A 21,529-nucleotide genomic window follows, 5' to 3' on the forward strand; every position below is an offset into this window, starting at 1 on the left:
GCTCGACAGTGCAGAATAATGGTCCGTCCAGAGTGATCTGTAACAACAGAGCAGAGATGAAGCGGTCACTTCTACAGCAGTCAATCAGAGTGAGGAACAGACACAACTGCTCTCTGGTTTATGCTGGTTGAATCACACAAACGTGACCACAGACCTGATAAAATCTGTTAAGGAATCACAGAATTCAGACGAACAACAAAGTGATAAATTCTTGATAAAGAACAAAGTCTAAACATATCTCAGTGCAAACAGAACAACTTGTGTTTAGCTCCCAGTGTTAGAAATCAAACAAAAACACAATTTGAAAGGATTTGAGAAAAAGATGTTTTGCAAACACCTTTGAACAGCTGCATATTTGTTGTTTTTGTTCTTATGCTCAAAAATATGCAATGTTTGTCAGGTTATTAAGTAGTGACCTCAGAATGAAATTATGATAATAAGTTTATGTCTGTGTAGGCTGTCAGTCAGAGTGGTCGCCCCATGATCAGAAAGTCGGGGGTTCAAGTCCACTGAAGGGCTACCCTGAGGTACCTTTGAGCAAGGTACCGTCCCTACACACTGCTCCCCGGGCGCCTGCTCAGTGGCTGCCCACTGCTTCACTGAGTGAACAGGTCAAATGCAGAGAGAGTAATTTCCCCACAGGGATCAATAAGTAAAGAGAACACATAATCTTAATATTCTGGACTTTAGCTCATCAAACATCTGCATCAAGGTTTCTCTGTCTCCAGGTGATTGTAGAGCCAGGCTCTGAGCACGCAGATCACATGGGTGACATGAGTGCATCCTTACTGCTGTAAGACTTTGTGGGTTTGTAGACATGAAGCCACTGAGCAGGTTGTAGGTCCACCTCTGTTCATATAATGATCATCTTTGTGAACACAACATGAACTTCCTGGACTTGTGTTGACAAGGCCAACTTTCCTGATTATTGCTGCTGATTTCACCATCAGCTCTTCAGCTACTACAAGGCCAAGCTCACTGCTCCCTCTGAGAAATCAGTGTTGGATAGATGCAGGTGACGGGGCTGACTAAATGATGCAATGAGCTCCCAGTTCATACACCAGGCCCATTGAACCCCGGCTGTCACAATTTACCCAAAAAGTATGAAGGACATTGGGCTGATCCAATAACAATGCGTGTGAAACTCGTGGTGGTTTACACCTAAGCTGGCACACAGTCAGAGTTAACATTGACAATGTTTTAGGATGTGCCTATGTGTACTACTACTACTAATGAATTAAAATAGAGAACCTAAAAAATATCTGGGCCAAACGTGTGTAAATGCTCAACTTAAAACATACATAATAATATTAGCCTATAGGGTTTTGTGTCACTAGTGTACAACACTACAGTTTTGCGCACAAACAGTGTGTGTATGAGAGGGAGAATGCCTTCCTTTTTAAATAATGCTATGAGTAGATCCTACAAAGTTTCATTCTGCAGTTTTTATAGCAGACCGTTTTTATTATCTTGTAATATTAGTAAAACTTTGATATATCATTGATAAATCATCAATTCAATCATAATGTTAACTTGTGAACTTAAAGCTCATCAATAAAAGCGCATAAATGGTGGAGCCATAACTACAGTCCAGCGGAAGCAGAACTGCATGCCAAACCAGACATTTCACCAGAGAAATAACAATAGTGAAGTTAACATTCCTGCATCTGTGTGTGTCCGACCGTGGGGGCGCTGTAGTATGTACCACACTGTACACTGCCCCCTATTGCTCATCGGCTCGCCCTGCAGGCACACAGGGAACGCACTTCCGCTGCAGTCTTTGTGAGCTCGCTATACGGTTTCTCTCCGTGAGAAGAGAAGCTGTTTGTGTTATTAACGTTTGTGTTATCGTTCGTGGACGGTGGAAAACAGCTTTGCTGGGATCTTTAAACAAGGATGCTCTTTACTCGAAGACGACGTGGGCTTAACTTTGGATATTGGAGCCTGTTTTTAATCGTGACGTCGAAAAAACGAAGCTTATCAGCAGCTTTCACCGTCTTCATGTTTGCTGACGTGTGGGATCAGGCACAAAGGAGCTGCTAGTATGTTTTTAGAGCCTCTGCATGTCGGGGTAAGTAAAACACAGACACAGAGTCATAAGAAGGTCGTCTGGTTGTAGCGCTAAAACATGGCTGCTGCTCTAGTCGAGCGTTGTGCCATCTATCGCCGACGGAGCGTTACCCAGCGTCGGGAGCGCGCACTGGTCAGGATCCAGGTTACTCCGCTTTCGTTACAACCAGCTAGTCAAGTAGTGATGTTTTAATTTGGTGACAAAGTTAAAGATGGATGTCGTTACATTACCATAAAGTGGAACCTCCTAGAAAAAGAAGTTATAGTTTTGGGAAGTCTTACATCCTTGTTGGTTCAGAGGTTGGTTCAGCAAATTGCTGCGGAAATGTTAAAGTTCGAGTGCATTCTCTTAGTGAGGGATTACTTCTATCAGAACAGGCGGAACGAAGCCCAAATATCAACAGGACCTATTTTCTTTTATCCCTGACCAGGGGCGGATTTAGAGAAATTTTCTTAGGGTGGCAAAGAAATCAAATGTGCGGCAAAATCAAAGCCTTTTTTTTTTTCAAACACAAAGGGATGGGTTACATATGGTTAAAATGATTCAATATACATGCTATTCATATAAATATAGTCTACAGCTTAATTATTTTCTGTAGTCCATAACTATACAGTTTAGATAAAGTCTCCTTCCAACGTGACATGAGGGACAGCAACATTGTGTGATTCACGGAGACATGGCTGACCCTCACCGTGCCGGACCAGGCCGTAACTTCGTCAGATTCATTCTTTGTGCTCCACGCGGACAGAACGGTAGAGTCAAACAAAACCAAAGGTGGAGGAGTGTGGTAAACAGAAAGTGGTGTGATGCCAGGAGCATTTCTACTCTTTCCAGCAGCTGCTCGCCACATCTGGAATTCCTGAGCATTAAGTGCCGCCCTTTCTATCTGCCCCGTGAGTTCACCTCGGTCATCGCCACGGTGGTCTACATCCCACCCCAAGCGGACACAAGTATGGCTTTGTCCGAACTACATGATGTGCTGAGTTCGCTTCAAAACAAGGACCCGGGCGCAGCCCTCATTGAAGCAGGAGACTTTAATAAAGAGAACCTCGGACAAGTCATGCTGAATTTCTGCCAGCATGTCTCGTGTCTGACGAGGGGGGATCGGATTTTGGACCACTGCTACACGCCGTACAAGCAGGGCTACAAAGCTGTCTCACTCGGCTTTCGGGAAGTCTGACCACAACGCCATCATCCTTGTTCCCCAGTATAAACAAAACATACGGAGGGAAGAAGTAACCACGAGGGAGGTGAAACGTTGGTCTGCCCAATCAGAAGCTACGCTACAGGACGCACTCAACGATGTAGACTGAGCATGTGCAGTCAACATCAACGAGTTTACCGAAGAAGCAGTATGTTTCGTCAATATGCTAACGGAGATTATCCCCACTGCGAGATGATTGCTGCATACATGCTACTACTGCACATTCACCAAATGTATATATATTTATTTATAATGTTCTTCCTCTCTCCCCCTCTCCCCCATTTTGCACAAGTCAAGGAGCGTGTCAGGTTTACATTTCACTGTGTTATACTTGTATAACTATGCATCTGACGAATGAAGAACCTTGAATTTACACAAAATGTCAGAAATCTGCATTGTCATGAACAAAGATTTAAACCTAATTTTTCATGATTTGTTGTGTTCACCCTCTGAGGTCCAACATATAACTGGCCATTTTAACTGCTTTTGATTTAACATGTGTATTTCACCTTTAAACTGTTTATTTTTTCCCCGTGTCTTGCTTGGTATCATTCTTCTCAGCTCAACCTCATGTGTCTGAATTTAGCTTCTTTCTCTTTTTTTTTTAAATTGGCATACTGTATTAACACAACTCATCTGAAATCACGCAAAAAACATAAAAATCAAGTACTATTTTTTAAAATGCAAATATATATTGTTCATTTTGTAAACATTTTCAACTATTTATCTAAAAATGCAGCCAGTACACCTGCTGTTTTTTATTTTGTACAACCATTTAAAAATACTACTATCACTAAAATGAGAGAACAATCAGGTGTTGCAATAAGTTTTAACACTGTCTGAAATAGAGACTCAGCGTGGCTGCAGCTTGTTGTTATGTCAGCTTAAATCAGTCATGTGATTTGGAGGTGCAGCGTGTCCGTGGACCCCAGAGGGTTAATAACGATAAATGTCTTATATCAGGATATGAAATTGTGGTCATATCGTACAGCCCTAGTGTAGTCAATAGTTTTGTTGTGTGTGTCAGAACAACAAGGCGACTGCTGAATGTTACAGGTGTTACAGGAGTGACACATCTCCTGTTGTCAGGCCTGCAGGTATCAGGTTTGTGATGTTCTCATTTATCTTAGTGGACAGAAATTATTTTTGGAGTGGCACAAATAATTTGTGTGGCATCAGATTTGATGCAGAACAGCTGATTGTTCTGTAAATAGTTTGAAATGTTTGTTTAAAAACGCCTTGGCTGCATTTTAGGGGTGTTCGATATAACGATATATATCGGATGAGGATATAAAAACGTCTATCGTTTCATTTTACGCTATCGTTTGTTTCGTGGTGTTGCAAAATAAACTGTTTACGGCAATATTTTTCATTATTTTGATGGTCACTGTAGTGGCTATATTAATTTCTTAAAGTTCTTTCTTTCTCTTATATTTAATATAACCACACTACGGACGGACAAGCGCTTGTTTTTATGCGTTGTCGTTAGCAACAATGACGGTAAAACCACGGCGTGTCCGCTTGTTTATTTTCCACATAAACCTTTCACAATAAAGCTCAAGATCCTGTTGAGACTTTTCAAAAATAAACTGAATCACGTGAAAGATGCAGAGTGTTTACGGATGAGAAGCAAAAAAGAGCCGTCAGGTGCTAAAAAATAAACCTTAGACTCAAACGTTAGAACGGGCTTTTCCCCGCAGCACGCTGTGTAATAAATACTCACAAAGAAAACAGCGGCCGTTACAACCTATGTCTAAAACTGTATCGTTTCATGTATCAGTTAAAACACTCGACTCCAGGTACGCGACGCCCAGCTGGAAACACTTCACGCACGTCAAGCTGCCCGAGATTCACAGAATTTACAGAGAATGTTACATTTTTATAATTTATATCGTTATCGGACGATAGATGTCATAATATCGGGATATGAGATTTTGGTCATATCGCACAGCCCTACTGCATTTTTAGGTAAACAGCTGCAAAAAACTTTGTTTGCAAAACTCAGTAACTTTTTTGAAGAAGTAACTATATTATTAATTGCCCAACATTGGTCATTATATGCTGTATTTTGCAGACAGAGTTACAGGACTCTCTCCCAGACCACAGACTCATAATACAAGTCAGAGCTGTTTAAAAAAAAAAAGTAAAAAATAAAGTTGTGTTTTCAAAATTGGAGTTCAAGTTATTTGTACTTTCAATAGTGTTAACATATTACATCATGAACAAGATTTTTTTTTAAAATTTCTTTCTAAAGCAGTTAATTAAAAGTAATCTAACATAAATGTGAATGTTGTAATTTGATTATTTTAATAAACCATATAACTTGGATGGATTAGATGCTGGCGTGACCACAGTGCACGCGTCTGCTGTTGCTCACAGTGGCCCAAGGGATCGCTCAGGGAGTTTGTGTGTTCGCTCAGACACGTGAAACATTAAGGGGAACATTGGGTAACACTAAGCAATAGATTCAGTTTTAGAACTTCTATTCACTGATAACTGTAGCTGGGCTCAAAGTGCTATCTTATTTTAGTAAACAACATTGTCATGTGCAAAACTAGGGTGGCACTCGGGGTGGCAGGAGATTACTTTAGGGTGGCACATGCCACCCTTCTAGATCTGCCCCCGACCTTGCCAGGGTTTCTGGATGGGGACTCAGATAAACTTCACTACAGTGATGTTCTCAGCAGGTACTTGATGCAAGAGAAAAAATGGCTGTTACCTTAGCAGGCTCTGATGTTTAAATCAACCACACACAATATAAGCAAACTGTGCTACAGCTGTGCGTCTCCTCGAGTTTTAGTACTTCTTTAGTGGCTTTGTTGTTCTCCTGACATAACGCGGTCAAGTGAACCGTGATTTGTGCAGCCAGGGGTGAAGCCAGCCGACCCGCCGCGAACATTAAGCCTCGCGGTAGCGCTTCTCTCCTTCGCTACTGATCGCTAGCACAGGCGCGCTACGGCAGTGCGACACCGTGTCGAAAAGTATCTTTCGAGTTTTTTTATCCGTAAATTTCTCCCGTTGTAGGACACTGCACATGTTAATAGAATTATATTAGTACCGACTTCAGGTTTCCCGGACTAAAATCCCCTGTTATAAATGTGAAAGTAATCCGGGACCAGTCCGCTTTTGCCGGCTACTCTGGTTTGCACCGCCATGCTAACGTTATGTGTCGCTTAGCCGTACTTTGAGCGAAGTGAATGTTTTCTGTTTTGTGAGGTTTCAGCCGAAAAACTATGTCCGGCAAGTCTCGGTGGCTCTAACGGCAAATTAATTCAGCAGCAGTATAAGAGTTACATACTCACCTGTTGATGCAAACGCGAAATAACAGAGGAGAAGAATCCCGAAGAGCGACGTACGAACTCCGGTACCCATCTTGTCCGGTCCCCGGTGTAATAGCCTTCGCCCATAACGGTGCCAAATACGGTTGTGCCCCCAACTGGTTTCCGGTATTTGCATAAAAATGATTGGCCGTATTGACACTGCTGTAAATGACTTGTTGGTGTATTATATGTGAAACGTGTCAAATAACGTAGTATTTAAGATACTTTGCTAAACAGCTCATTTATAAATTTTATATATAACTTGTAATAAATGTTCACTAAACTCTACTTCCCAATATAAGTAAAGACATTAAACATAAAAATAAATAGAAACATTGGAAATTACTTCTGTTTAAATTCATAAATTCATAAATGCATTGAGCGGCTCTACTTTGTATAAAACTGTATGTTTGGTATATTTATTTATAACTGTTCATTTGTTGTTGTTTTTTAGTTTTTTTACATTGCATGCTAGTCAACAGTAAGATCCTTAAATGTGTTTATATATATATGTTGATAAAACAAAATAAATATTCCAGTCAGTTATTTTATACCTAATATTTTGTCTTCAATGTGTTTTCAGTCACATCATAATTGAGTTGTTAAAGACTTTCAGAAAGGACAGAATGAGACTAACAGGTGAAAATCGATAATGACAGCTTAAGGATTCACTATCGTTAACATAAGTGCACTGACACTTAATAATAAAATCAAAACTGTAAAAATTAGAGTCCAGATGAGAGTTACAGCTGACATAAGTGGCATTATAACTTTCATTTATTATTTTGTATAGTTTACATGTTGTGTATATTTAAAGTACCTAAATACATTTTTAAGAGGGCAGCATGGTGTCAGTGAGCGTTTGCATTCACCACCTGGTCGGGGTCTCTGTGCATGTTCTCCTTGTGTTTGTGTGGGTTCTCTTCAGGTACTCCAGCTTCCTCCCACAGTCCGCAGACATGAAGTCAGTGGGGTTAAGTTCACTGGTGATTCTGAATCGCCCAGAGGTGTGAATGTGAGTGTGAATGGTCATCAGTACCTGGTACCAGGTATTTCTTTAGTACCTGCTCGGCCGGGTTTCCAAGAGATCTGAGCAGGTACTAAACTGTGATGTCACCGATTGGCTGGTCGGTGGCATCGCTTGATGAGTCGTAACAGTGGATGGGTTTATTTTAGTTTAATCATCTAATGTGATTGTGAAGCGAAAGCAGCACCATGTCTTCTTCATGTATGCAGAGCAGAGACCACAGCCTGTTATTTAAAGAAGTAAACAACACTTTTCATATATATGTTCATCTGTATATGTGGACTCTGTATCATTTCTTGGAGACAGCAGCATGTTGGCTTTGTACAAATGTCACTTCTCTGTTCCTGACATCAGCATTATAAATCCAGGGATGGAACTTTTTCACTAGTAGGAGAAGAAATTGTTGGAGGACTCATCATTTTTTTCTCCTTTTACTCCAATTTTTAATATTTAAATGTTTTATTCTTTGAGAAAACGATTCATAAACACAAAGTTTTTCTTGTTAGAAAGTCTAACAGGGGTACTCAGGTGATGCTGAAGAGGTTCATCGAGTGGACACTGGAGTAACATTCATGATGTCGATCAGACGTCCATCTTTGAAATATTGTTTAAAAAACTATCTGTGTTTTTGTAGCAACTTTAAGTAACAGGGCGTTCATACCACGTGTTAGAAGAAAGTAACCATTACAGTGTGTTAATAGTTGTATATATTTTTACTTTATCTGACCTCGACTCTCTTTGTACCAACAGGAAGGAGGAAGAGGGCGACTTTACTTGGTGTCAGAGACAGAAATGAGAAAAAGCTGAAATGAGTGAGAAGGACGATGAAGGAAACATCTGTGCTGTGTCTGCTCTGTAAGTAGAATCTCCTGCACTACAGAGCAGGTTTATTATACCCAGGGTATGTTTCTGTTGTTCAGATTAGTTTACGCTAACATTGGTGATCAGGATATTCTGTCATATGAAGCTGATATGAGTTGATAAAACTCACTCCGTTAACTCGGGTTTCCCTCCCTGCACCTCCACATGTGCTGTTTTCACACAGTTATGGATAAACACTTCACGCAAGTCGAGCTGCCCGAGATTCACAGAATTTACAGAAAAAGTTACATTTTTGTGATTTATATGTTTTATATCGGGATATGAGAGTTTGGTCATATCGCACAGCCCTATTAAGGATAGAAAAGAATGATAATACATAAATAGAATAGTACACAGAATAAATGTGCTGCTCAAAAAACAAAGGGAAAAACTTAAACAACACAATGTAACTCCAAGCCAATCACACTTCTTAAAATCAAACTGCCCACTTAGGAAGCAACACTGATTGACAATCAATGCCACACACTGTTGTGCTCATGGATTAGACAACAGGTGGAAATTATTAGCAAGACATCCCAATAAAGGAGTGTTTCTGCAGGTGGTGACCACAGACCTTCTCAGTGCTGATGCTTTCTGGCTCATGTTTTCACTCTAGTGATAGATTGAGACGAAGTCTACAATCCACACAAGTGGCTCAGGTAGTGCAGCTCATCCAGGATCACATCAGTGTGAGCTGTGGCAGGAAGGTTTGCTGTGTCTGTCAGTGTAGTGTCCAGAGCATGGAGGCGCTACCAGGAGACAGGCCGCTACATCAGAAGGTTGGAGGAGGGCAACAACCCAGCAGCAGGACCTTTACCTCCACCTTTGTGGAAGGAGGAACAGGAGTAGCACTGCCAGAGCCTGCAAAATAACCTCCAGCAGGCCACAAATGTACACGTGTCTGCTCAAATGGTTACAAACAGACTCCATGAGGGTGGCATGAGGGCCCAACGTCCACAGGTGGAGGTTTACAGCCCAGCACCGTGCAGGACGTTTTGCATTTGCCAGAGAACACCAAGATGGCAACTTTGCCACTGGCAATGAAAGCAGAATCACACTGAGCACATGTGACAGACGTGACAGAGTTTGGACACAGTGTGGAGAACCTTCTGCTGCCTCCAACACCCTCCAGCATGATGGTTCAGCAGTGGGTCAGTAATGGTGTGGGGTGGCATTTCTTTGGAGGGACTGCACAGCCCTCCATGTGTTCATCAGAGGAAGCCTGACTGCCTTTAGGTACTGAGATGAGATCCTCAGACCCCCTTGTGAGACCATATGTTGGTGCAGGTAGCTCTGGTTTCCTCCTAATGCAAGACGAAGCTGAACCTCATGTGGCTGCAGTGTGTCAGCATTTCCTGCAGGACGAAGGCATTGATGCTGTGGACTGGTCCAGCTGTTCCCCAGACCTGAATCAACCCAGCACATCTGGGACATCATGTTTCGCTCCATCCACCAACTGCACCACAGACTGTCCAGGAGTTGGCAGATGCTTCAGTGCAGGTCTGAGAGGAGGTCCCTCAGGAGACCATCCACCACCTCATCAGGAGCATGTCCAGGTGTTGTAGGTCATACAGACACGTGGAGGCCACACACACTGCCGAGCTTCACTTTGACTTGTTGTAAGGACATTACTGTAGTGTGTTTTTCCTCTTTGAGTGTGACTCCAAATCCAGACCTCCATGGGTTGCTACATTTGATTTCCACTCATCATTTTTGTGTGATTTTGTTGTCAGCACATTCAACTATGTAAAGTATTTAATAAGAATATTTCATTCATTCAGATCTGGGATTCTTATTTTTGAGCAGTGTGCAACACAGACAGAGTCAACAGTGCAAGTGTTGGAAATGAGAGGAGAGTGTTATGTAGTCCAAGAAGTGTGTGGAGGGAGTCCAGTGTGGAGGAGGGCAGCAGGTGCTGCTCCTGATGCTGCAGAGTCGTCTTCTGGATGGAAGGAGGAGTAAACAGTCTGTGGGAGGGTGATGTGGGTCAGCCATGATGTTAGTGGCTTTCTGAATTCAATTCAATTCAATTCAATTTTATTTATATAGCGCCAAATCACAATAAAAGTCGCCTCAAGGCGCTTTATATTGTACAGTAGATAGCACAATAATATAAGAGAATAATAAGAATGCAGGGTGAGGTGTAAATATCCTGCAGACGGGGCAGAGAGCTGCCAACAATGTGCTCAGCGTTTCCCACAATCCTCTGCAGGGCGCTGTGGTTGGACGTGTGACAGTTTCCATACAGACTGTGATGCAGCTGGTTAGGATGCTCTCTATGGAGCCTCTGTAGAAGGTGTTAAGGATGAGTTTGTGGAGGCGCACCTTCTTCAGTCGTCTCAGGAAGGAGTGTGTACTAGATTACTCTTTAGGACATTAGTCCTTAGCTGCACCAACGAGACCTCAGCAACTGTTTATTTATTAATGTCACAACTTATTTTATTACAACACTGGTAGAATAAACAGTTTTTACTGAATAAAGTTACAAGTTTAAGAGTCAGTAAGTCACTTTAAATATTGTTTGTATTTGATATTGATTGAGCCTCGTCTTCATCTTTGCTGCGGCCATGATTGTGACCCTTCTGTTATAATGTCAGCACAGCATTCTTACCTGAACTGTCCTCACCTAATCCTGTTGGACATGGCAAATAGATTCATGTAACTTACACTGCATACATATTAAAATGGTGTAAATACATGGTACCAACTATATTAATAGGACACTATATTAAGAACACGGGTTAATTAAATTATTTAAACATTATATTTTGAACAATGTAAATGTGTGAAATGAAGAATACATTGAAATGATATAAATAATGTAACATCAAAGATGAATTATTGATATAGAAGATTTAATACTGAACTGGTTGCTTCATGAAGGCTGAATATGAAATATTTGCTCTGTAGGACATAACATAGCATCTATAACACATTCTAACAAACAAACATATTCTAATATTAAACTAAACAAAGGAATTCACTTTCACTCGTTCATCAGTAAAGTCAGAGGCTGAGCTGGAGCTCGTGTCCCGTCACAGCCGTCACTCACACCAGATGTGAGAGTAGTGCGTTTGTTCCGTGCAGCGTAACAAACTGGCTGATTAAAGTCTATATTAACACTTTGAGTATCTTTGAGTCATTTTATCTGAGTAACAATAACAAATTGAGCTGCACTGAAAACAGGTGAGCGTGTCAGTGTTCACAGTAATATTCACAGTAAATCTTAACACTTGTTATACTTTTTAAGCCATGAGGAGGTTTTTTAAACTCAGACTCTCCTCTAAGCTGCACTCTGACAACAGTCCAGCTCCATCAATGATCCCATTGTAGTTCTTATTTGTTACATGATGTTTATAGTGAGTGGACTTCTTTGCATGCTGCTCAGTGTCTTTGTCCCGTTGATGGGGTGTTGTTGTCACCCTGCTGGGTCCATAGGAGCCTCTACCAGGAGGCTGAGGGGCAGCGTTGGAGGTCATCAGTGTTTTTATCCTGAAGTTACCAGAAAGGCTCAACTTGACTCTTTGTTGCATTATAGAGACAGAAGTTTAAATAGTGTTTAACAGGACAATCAAAGCTAAAATGGTTTAAAAGATGAACTCATTAAAAAAACACTAACAAATCTTCATGATTCAAATACTGAGAAGCTTCAACAACAAATATGTGTTCAAGCCAACATGATGTTTGCTCCTGTAACTGATTGTTTTTCCATCTTGTTCTCTGAATATGTTACCAAAGGGCTCCATAACTAATGTCATTCATTTTGTTTCTTATCATTGAAACTGTTGTAGAAAATCCACTTTGTTAAGAAAACAGAGAAACGACCGTCTTTATATGAGACTTCAGAAAAATGTTGTACAACAAGTCAAACTGAACAACATCAGAGCGACATCATGACTTCCTGTAACTTTTCTCTATCCAGCTAAACATGAGTACCTTCCATTTTCTCCTGCAGAGGATTCTGGGAAAAGTCCATCGTGCACTGACGTCCTCTGTGTGTGTTGTGCAGATGCAGCTGCAGTCTGCTCAGCAGTGAGAACTGAAGACGGCAGTCAAAGAGAAGGAAAAACAGTCAGAGCTGAGAGGTACAGCTGCTCTTCTTTCAGTACAAACAACATAAATCTGTTGCTCACAATCAAACTTTAATTTATTTTTAAGTTTGTGTCACTTTTCAAACCATGGTTACGAGTGCTTCCCAGAGACGATGAGTGAAAGAGCAAAGAGTAAATTATGAATCAAACTACGGCCACACAGACTCAAGTGTCATGTAGTGAATAACTTCCAACAGCTGGATGAATAAGATGAGTTAAAGTTTATATATTAGTCTTTAACAATGATTTAAAAGAAGACACTGATGAGGCGAGCCAGATTTCTTCAGGCAGGTCATCCCAGGATGGAGGAGTCCTCACAGCAAACATTCAGTCGTCTTTAAGTGTGAGCTGGGAACAGTGAACAGGTTTGTGCTGCAGCATCTCAGGATGTACACACTGACTGGGACACAAGCACCAGTTCCAGTAAATATTCTGGTGCCAGTAAACTGTTAAGATGGAGCAATTTGATGTTATTTAATCAGTTTATTTTTCATCCTGCAGTTAAAATGTATCAAAACAAGATTGTGTGTCTCTGCAGATGCTGTGTGATCTGACACACCAGCACAAAATGTGTCAAAGTTCAATAAGTTACATTATTGTAACTGTGATGCGTTCACTGACATGTCCTCATGCTTTGCTGTATATAAAGAGAACAGAGAGGCTCTGCTTTGTGCTTATATTCTCCTCCTGTGTGTTTGTGTGTGCAGAGTTTCTACCAGAGCCAAATGTCATCTACTCCTCACTGAAGTCGTCCACCAGTCCAACCACTGGAATCCAGCTGCTGCTCTCTAACTGGTCCACACAGCAGCTCAGAGCTGACACATTCACTGTAAACACACTGGTTTATATTCTGTTTGTTCTCCTCATGAAGGAAACCTCACACAACCACTGAGGGAGGAAAGTTCAAACAGGACAGTTATTATTTCTTTCTTTTATAAAGAAGCTGGGAAACTGACTTTCCCAAACTTTTTATATTAAAAAGATAACATTTTCTTTACCAAACCTTTCAGAATAAAAGTATGACCAAGACATCATTTATACATAAACGGTAATAAATCTTATGTGACTAAAATGTAGATGTAATCCATGTTTTCATGTCTTCAGTAACTTTCCTGTTATTTATGTTATTTCTAAGTGTGCTGTCGTCTCCACAGCAGTGATCTGGTTTCTCTGGAGGTTCAATAAACTTTGGTCTCACTTGATCTTCTCGTGTGCTTCTGTGGGTTTCACAAAGATGTCTGATGGAAAATGTTGAGTTGTTGTGGTGAACACAAACACACTTCAGTCCTCTTCAGAACAGATAACAAAGTTCATGTGAGCCACAGACTTAAAGCAGCAGGAACACTTTCACTCATGAGTCTTAGTTACTGTGAAGTTTCATGTCTGTTGACAGCAGAGCTGAGAGTCGTCTGCTTATCAGACATTACATATTTGATTGTAACTCATTTAATAGAAAAAATAAATCTCAGATACAGCTGGACTCAGCTTCTGTATCTACACGATGGATCGTAGTTCATTATAAAACATGATTTTTAACCTTATTTTATAACTAAAATGTTCAACAGCGCGTTTCAATGAAGGAAGAAAAAACATGGGGCAACTCTATAAGATGACTCATAATAGATCGTAACAAAGTCAAACTCTTTTTTTTTTAATAGATACATTAAAATTTGGGGATATGAAGGAAACTCCATTAATAAACTGCCTGCATATACAGTGTGATGGAGTTTCTTCTAACCATACTGATGAAACTGTCTTCAAAAGAAAGCTCAGTGAATGCATCACAGACGCATCTGATTGTGTTAACGCTCGTTCCAAGATTAAATCATGCTCCAGTGGTGCCATCTACTGACATTAACCTGCAACAACAGGCTGTCAAACTGATTCTGCAGCACTCAAACTTTTAAAAATCCACTTTGTGAATGAGCAGCAGCTGTTTTGTTTCTGATATGGAGCAAACGTCACACTAACATATGTAAACTATGGGTCACCTGCTCAACCCCTAGAATATGTGGCCATATTGTTGAATTAGTTATGGTGTTATACACACACTGGCCACTTTATTAGGAACACCTGTCTAGTATCAAGTTGAACTCCCCTTTTGCCTTTGGAACTGTTCACTTCTAATACTAATAAAAAATACTACTACTAATAATAATAATACATTTTATTTTAGGGTGCATTTCTAAAACCCAAGGTCACCTTATAAAGAGACAAAGATGTCAATAAAACAGTAGATTAAAATAGATTCTAATCAATTAAAATACAAAAAAAAAACAACAAATAAAAACAAAACACAAAAAAATGAACAAGATTTGACATCAAGTAAAATCAGTATCAGAAACAGTGGTGATATGACGCAGATCACAGAGATAAGGAGGGGCAAGGTTATGAATACACTTCTTCATGTCATAGATTTAAAAAAAATATACTGGAAACATTTCTCAGATATTTTGGTCCAAATTGACATGATACCCAAAGTTACTGAAGATTTCCAGAACATCCTAAAGGTTTGTGTTTCATAGGGTGACTGTGGAGGTCGTCTGATCACAGTGAACTGAGTTTGAAATCAGTGGTGTGTTATCCTGCTGGAAGCAGCCATCAGCAGATGTGGTCTGAAAGAGACGGACAAGGTCAGCAAGAACACTGAGGTAGGCTGTGATGCTCAGCTGGTACTAAGGCAGGCTGGATCCATGGCTCCTTGTTGTTCACACGAAATTCTGATTCTACAGTCTGAAAAAACAAATATTTGGTTGGTTCCCATCTTCAAATATGAACCATGTGTGTTCACAGCGTGGTAACATCCAGTCAAAGACACCGCCTGTCGACGCTCGGCTCTTTTATTTTTCTAAAAGAGGAAACAACTCAGAGCAGCGAGGTTAAAGAGGTCAAAGGTAAACAGTTCACTACTACAGCAGCCAATCAGAGTGAGGAGCTGCAGGAGGAGATCATACAGGTCTCTGAATCCCTCCATTCAAACACAGAATATAAACAATACACTGTGAAGCAGATCCTGACAGTCTGCAGTGAACACAAGTGTAAAACTCATTTCAGTGCAAATAAAACATCTTCCTGTTACCTCGACGTTCTCAGAGTCACAAATAAACCAAGATAACATTTTAAAGGATAAAAGACAAACAGGAAACCAACAGCTTACTGCAGGCACAGCTTTTAGTTATTTATTGAGAAAAGTCACAAAATCATTTAGTCATGTTTAAAACAATTTCATATTTTTCAAGTTAATAAGTTGTGTTGTGATTGTTAACATAAACACCTGCTCTGCAGAGCAAGGAGGGAGGTCAGCCACCACCACCAAACTCGACAAACTCGTCAACATAAGAAGCAACATCGAGTAAAGCTTCCTACTGAGGACTCAGCTGAAGTGTAATAAAGCTTTTACAGAAATATAAAAGCATTCTTTATTAAAACTAAAACATTGAAAAGCACGTTGTTACATTATTTGTTACATTAACACATTTTATTACATTTATTTATATACAGCTTTTAACAAATTTATTAAACCACATTCATAAACATAAATGTTAAATACTTAAAGAACATCCACTGTACTGGTAAAAGCATTTCAAATGGCCTCAAAAGAGATTGTTTTTAATGTATATGAAAAATGTACTTATTCACATCCGAAGGTTTGATGTGCTTTTCTATTTAAAATGTACATTTATTGGGGAGAGTAAGTCAGTACTCACAGCGTGGAATAGCAGACGTTCATACAGCCACTTTCTACTGGTTTGTGTGACACCTGGCAGGTCCCAAGTCAGGGCTAGCTCGAGAACATTTCTTCGTTCCAGTTCTGTTAATTCAGCAGTGCCATCAAGCTAGGACAGAGAAAAAAAAGTAGGTACTGATGGCTATTCAATCATGTCTCTAAATTCAATATTTAGTGAGATGGTAATTCTTTAAAATAATGGTACAAAAATGCAAACCAGCTGAATAGTGCTGCGGATATCAATATCAGGGCAATCCTCAATCTGAACCGTAGCTGTTTCAGGTGAGCCACCAAAAAGGACATGGATGATTGCAGGACTTATACCAGACACACACGGTCCACCATGAATGAATGAATGTCCCATTATTCTTCCTAAGATCAAACATAATAAATTCACTTAGAATAACATTGCACGGGGGTAAAAACAAACAGTTTTGTAACTGTATTCAATCTATTTTCCATCTTTATGGTTACAGTTAGGATAATGTAACTTAGGATAATGCTCACTGTCAAACAGTCTTGTAAGATCTGTGTTCCCTGAAAAGAGTACAGCTAGGTTATGTTGCGTATGAGAAATCCAGGCAGTAATTTTAACACGATTAACTCATTTACATAACAAACACATTTTCTGTACATGATTACATTATTTACATTATTTAATCCACTATACATGTGCCCAGTCTAGTTTCATACATACATGCCAAAATTCAAATGCAAACCAGACTGTACTAGAGAAACTGCCTTTGAGAAGAAGAGTCTCTTCACCCCTTCTCCAACAGCAACATCCCCTAAAAGGAAGAAGAAGAAAAAACAAAAACTGGAAGTTTTGGATTAGTCAATCACTGGATTTCTATTGTTTTCCCAATACAGAAACAATACCTTCCAGTTTGCATCTGACAGGGCCCGCCCACAATACCTTCTCTGTCGTCCAGGTGGCGCCAGCGGGCCCTCGGGGTGAATGTCAGCCGCAAACGAAGCCGAAACGAACGTCGGCGTCATTTCCTGGATGCTGTACGACTAGCAACGGTAAAACTCGAAGCTCTGAACGCGGTCCTCTGTCATATAAATCTGTGCGTGGTCTCTGCGTGGGCTGAGCGGCTTTTCCCGGTGAGTGAGAGATTGAGCGTGAGGTCCTGAGCGCGCATGAATAAAAAGGGCTCTGAGAAAAAGCGCCATGTGGTACCCTGGCTTAACAAAGCGGAGTGGGAGCAGGTTCGAGACTACCTTTTTTCCATGGACTCCTCTCTGCAGAGGTTTGCGTTAGAGAGGATATCGGCGTGGAGGGCCAGGTGCACTGATAGTTTCCCCCTGACCGTGGAATCCACAGCGTACCTCGTGCGCTGCCAGATGCGGGACCGCTCCGGACAGCTTACCGGCGAAGACTTGATCATGATGTACGCGATGGCCCTGGTAAAATTTGTTAATCTTACCGTGGAGTCCCGGCAGAGGAGAAGGGGCAAGCCGCTGAGGCAACTGGCTAGAAAGTTGAACATCCCCGAGTGGGTGGTGGATCTAAGGCACGCAATCCTGCATCACAAGTTTCCTTCTTTGAAATTGTGCCGAAAGGGATGTAAGGTGGTCCTGGAGTGGCTCCAGCAGGAGTTTTGGTCCAGACAGCTGGGAGGAGCCCCCGATGAGCGCTGGGACTTGCAGTCGGATGGCGAGGATGAGGAAGCTGATGTCAAGCTCATCCAGGAGGATGAGCTCGTTGCCAGGCAGAAAGAAGTGGACGCCTACAGAAAAGCTCGGGAGCTGCTGATCTCTTATGAGAAGGACCAGTACCAAGCTTCTGATGATGGGTCTTTTGAAGACAAGGAGAAGAGCTTGTGGCAGGCCCCCTTAGCTGACATGAGTCGGTTGCTGGGTACGATCAAGCAGTTTGCACTGGAGTCCAGTGAGCTTTTGATTGATGTGCTGCTGGAGGACGGATTTCTTGTTCCCACCATGGAGCAGCTGGAAACATTAGGCTGTGCAACCTCTGACAGTGCCAGTCCCACTGAGCCCAGAGTCCCACAAACCTTCCTGCGCTTTTGGCTGCTCCTGCTGAAGATGCTTAACTCTCCATCTTTCATTCACCTGTTCCTGGAGAAGGTCTTTGTGGAACTGAAGCTGCTCAGTAAAAAAGAGCCCAACGGTCACAGGTGTTTCTATATTTCTGCATGGATTTCAGAAGTGTTCCTCTGCAACAACAACAAATTTGAATACCATTTTGAGACAAAGTTGCAGAAGAAAGCCAGAATGAAGGACAGGATTTTTATCAACCGCATCCAGCTGAGGTGGCAGCAGCTTCTCTCTGCATGTCTGGATGCCCCCTGCATCAGCACGCCTCACCTGATCCAGCTCATCCTGGATGACATGGAGCACCCCCCCCCTCAGGAAACCAAAGAGAAGCTGTTACAGCTCTGCTCCATCTACACACAGACAGAGCGCTCTGAGGACAGCACACCTCTGCAGCAGCAGCCCATATATACTGTGGAGATGCTGCTGGACAAGATGCAACACTCCCGGCAGGACGCCCGTCCCTTGCATTCCTCACCGATGGACACGGAGAGAAGTGAGGAGTGCAAATGGGCAGAGGCTGCATCCCCGGGGGCCTCGGCTCCAGCCCGGCCAGCTGAGGGCCTCCGCTGGAGCAACAGAGACCTCAACAGACTGAAATGTGGACTGAAGCTGTTTTAAGTCTCATTCCAGCCTCCGCTCACTCTTGTTGTGCTAGAAGCAGTTTTGAACAAAGACAAAATGTTGTGGGAGCTTTAACCATGAGCACATGAGCATTAATGATGAAAACCAGTGCAGAGCTGGGAAGGGAGATGCACCCAGGGCTGTTCATAAGGACAGCAGTAGACCTCAGAAAACCCTGGAGGGTGATAATCAGACCTACATCCAGCTGCAGAGCCACACTAACAACCGCAGCAAGCCCCACCATGAACGTAAACACCGGCAGACCAACAGACACGCCTCCAGCAGGGCAAATACAGACAGAGGTAGCAGCGGCACCAGCAGTAGCAGCAAATATGGAGTCATAAAGGGTTCAGAGTGGATTTGAAACACGACTATGTAAAACAGCTTAGCTATTTAGCTCAGTTCAGTAAATAAGCTTTGTATAGCAGGAAAATAGAGTGCGGGAAAGTATCAGAAATAATATCTTGAATACCTTTTGCGCTAAGATTTTGGTGCCCTGTTTTTGTTTACCTTGTTTAAGCAGAGACTTTAATGCTGCAATTGAAAGTGCCTTACTTAAACCATCTAAAAGCAGCTTCATTCAAACTGAGCAACCCTTTATGTTACAGAATTAAAGTTTTTTTTCATTGCCATCCACAGTTAAAGATTTGAATAATTTTGTTCATGAATATTCAAAATTGTTCTTCAGTTTCTTTTTAGTGTAGATCGTTTTCCCACAAGCAACAAAAAGGCTGTTTTCACCTATGTACTGCAGCCCTAAACCGTATGAATCATTAGATCTTGTCTTTAACATGCCAGTTCTCTAGTAAAAAATGCATGATGTTTAATTGTACAAAATCAAGAATAGAGAATATTCTGCTGAGTTCACAGTTAATGAGGGGTCATCCTGTTTCCTGCCTCCTGCACGCTATAGTCAGGCAGTGCCCTCCTCACGACCACAGGGAGTTTGTCCGGTAGTCTAAATGCAGCTGACTGGAATGTCCTGCTGTCTGTTTTATGTAAGTTAAAACAACAATGTCCTGGTCTAATTCTGATGATTTTTTTTAGAAGTTGTGTTTGAAAACAGCTGACAAAAAATAAGACAGTAAGTTTCAGCTGGTAATTTCACCATATTTTCCTTTTGGTAATTTAAAAGCATTCCCACTATTTTTTGAGAAAGAAAAGAGAAGTTTTCATTATTGTTTCGAGAGGCAAGCTTAAAAAAAGTCACATATTATAGTACAGGTATTACCTTTTTTTTAACATACTTTATTTTTTCATTCATCCAGTAGTGTACATTAAAAAGAACGAGTGTATCAAGCTTTTTATATGCTTCATTTGTTTCTTTCTTTTATCAATCTTTTACTTTGATTTCCATATTTTCAGTCTGTGTTTGGTTTTGTTAAAATATATTTTTAGGAACAAAAAGTTCATGTTTTGAATAAAGAGTTTGTATTTGTCTCATAATCTTTGTCTTGTTTTCAATGGTTTGATTGTCAGTCTAGAATGAAAACTATATTATTAATTTAATGCTGAATATTTGAGCATGTGGGTAATTTACACTGGTAGTCAGCTTAAGCTTGCATTGCCCTCTGCTGGGCACAAAGAGGGAATAATATAATAGTTCTATGTCTCTTTCTTAAAGAATAATTCTAGGAAATCTTTAAGCTGAAGCGTGTCGTTCTTCTGCTACTTCTTACCTCTGGGAATGTTAAACCACATCATATCCATCTTGGTAGCTTATGTTCCATGATGGATATGCTCTGTGTATGGGCACATTGGACTGGTTAAACAAATCTATTACAAGTGGTCTTATAAGTATTGATGGCTATAATGTATATAGGACAGATCAACCCAAAAAAGGTGGAGGTACTGCAATATTTGTCAAAAGCAAGTTCCATGTAAACGTCCTGTTCTGAGTCAGTGAGTCAGCGATCTGACCTTTTGGCCCTCGAGGCCTCCAAACGTTTGCAGCTGATGTTGCTATAGAACACCCTCAGGTGTTAGTGATGCCGTACACTCTTCAACGAAGCTTTTATCTGATTTGGAAGTTAACAAAATACTTCTTATGGGAGACTTGAATTGTAACTGGCTACATCCAGTCTGAAATGAACTCAAAGCTTGCTGTAACTCATTGATATTGGCCTAGGTTCAAATGAAATATTACCAATGTTCCACATAAATACACCTACCTACCTACCTAATCACATGAGCCAATGTGTCACGCCCACTTTCACACCTTGGCTCATGTGATTAGAGGATCATCAGGGGGTCCTTTGTCCCTCTTTGGGGGGAAACTCCCACTGGGTTTAAATCTGGGACTCTCAGCCATTTGACCTTAGAACTGAAGAAGCTTCTCGGATAAGAGGTGAAACGTCTTCAAGCAACTCAAAGAAGTCCAGACGCTTTTCTTTCCAAGCTGCTTAGACTTTGGTGCTCTCCACCGTCGCTTTCCGTAGGTACCAATGTACTTGACTCTGGGTGATCACCTTAACCCCTGTTAGGCACGACAGTGTGTTTGTGGTTAAGTTTTTTAATGGTTTCTTCTCTTTGCAATGAAAGAAAAG

The 21,529-nt window shown here is 41.1% G+C and overlaps 1 protein-coding gene and 1 long non-coding RNA gene across 2 annotated transcripts; both read left to right on the top strand.

Annotated features, from left to right (window-relative positions):
- Window positions 1-1,745: 1,745 nt before the first annotated feature.
- On the top strand, window positions 1,746-13,776 carry LOC120436920. The gene is made up of 3 exons (XR_005610672.1): window positions 1,746-2,071; window positions 8,373-12,568; window positions 13,282-13,776. It is a non-coding gene; the product is annotated as an uncharacterized LOC120436920 (long non-coding RNA).
- Window positions 13,777-17,335: 3,559 nt separating this feature from the next.
- On the top strand, window positions 17,336-19,265 carry LOC116324509 (ribosomal biogenesis protein LAS1L-like). The gene has a single exon (XM_031745117.2). The coding sequence runs from the start codon at window positions 17,445-17,447 to the stop codon at window positions 18,978-18,980; it is 1,536 nt and encodes a 511-aa protein (XP_031600977.2). The 5' UTR covers window positions 17,336-17,444; the 3' UTR covers window positions 18,981-19,265.
- The last annotated feature ends 2,264 nt before the right edge of the window (window positions 19,266-21,529 follow it).

This window comes from Oreochromis aureus, linkage group 3 (genome assembly GCF_013358895.1).
Source record: "Oreochromis aureus strain Israel breed Guangdong linkage group 3, ZZ_aureus, whole genome shotgun sequence".
Taxonomy (NCBI): Eukaryota; Metazoa; Chordata; class Actinopteri; order Cichliformes; family Cichlidae; genus Oreochromis; species Oreochromis aureus.

Coding starts and splice junctions, on each gene's coding strand:
- LOC116324509 (XM_031745117.2), top strand. CDS start 17,445: ATGAATAAAAAGGGCTCTGAGAAAAAGCGCCATGTGGTACCCTGGCTT.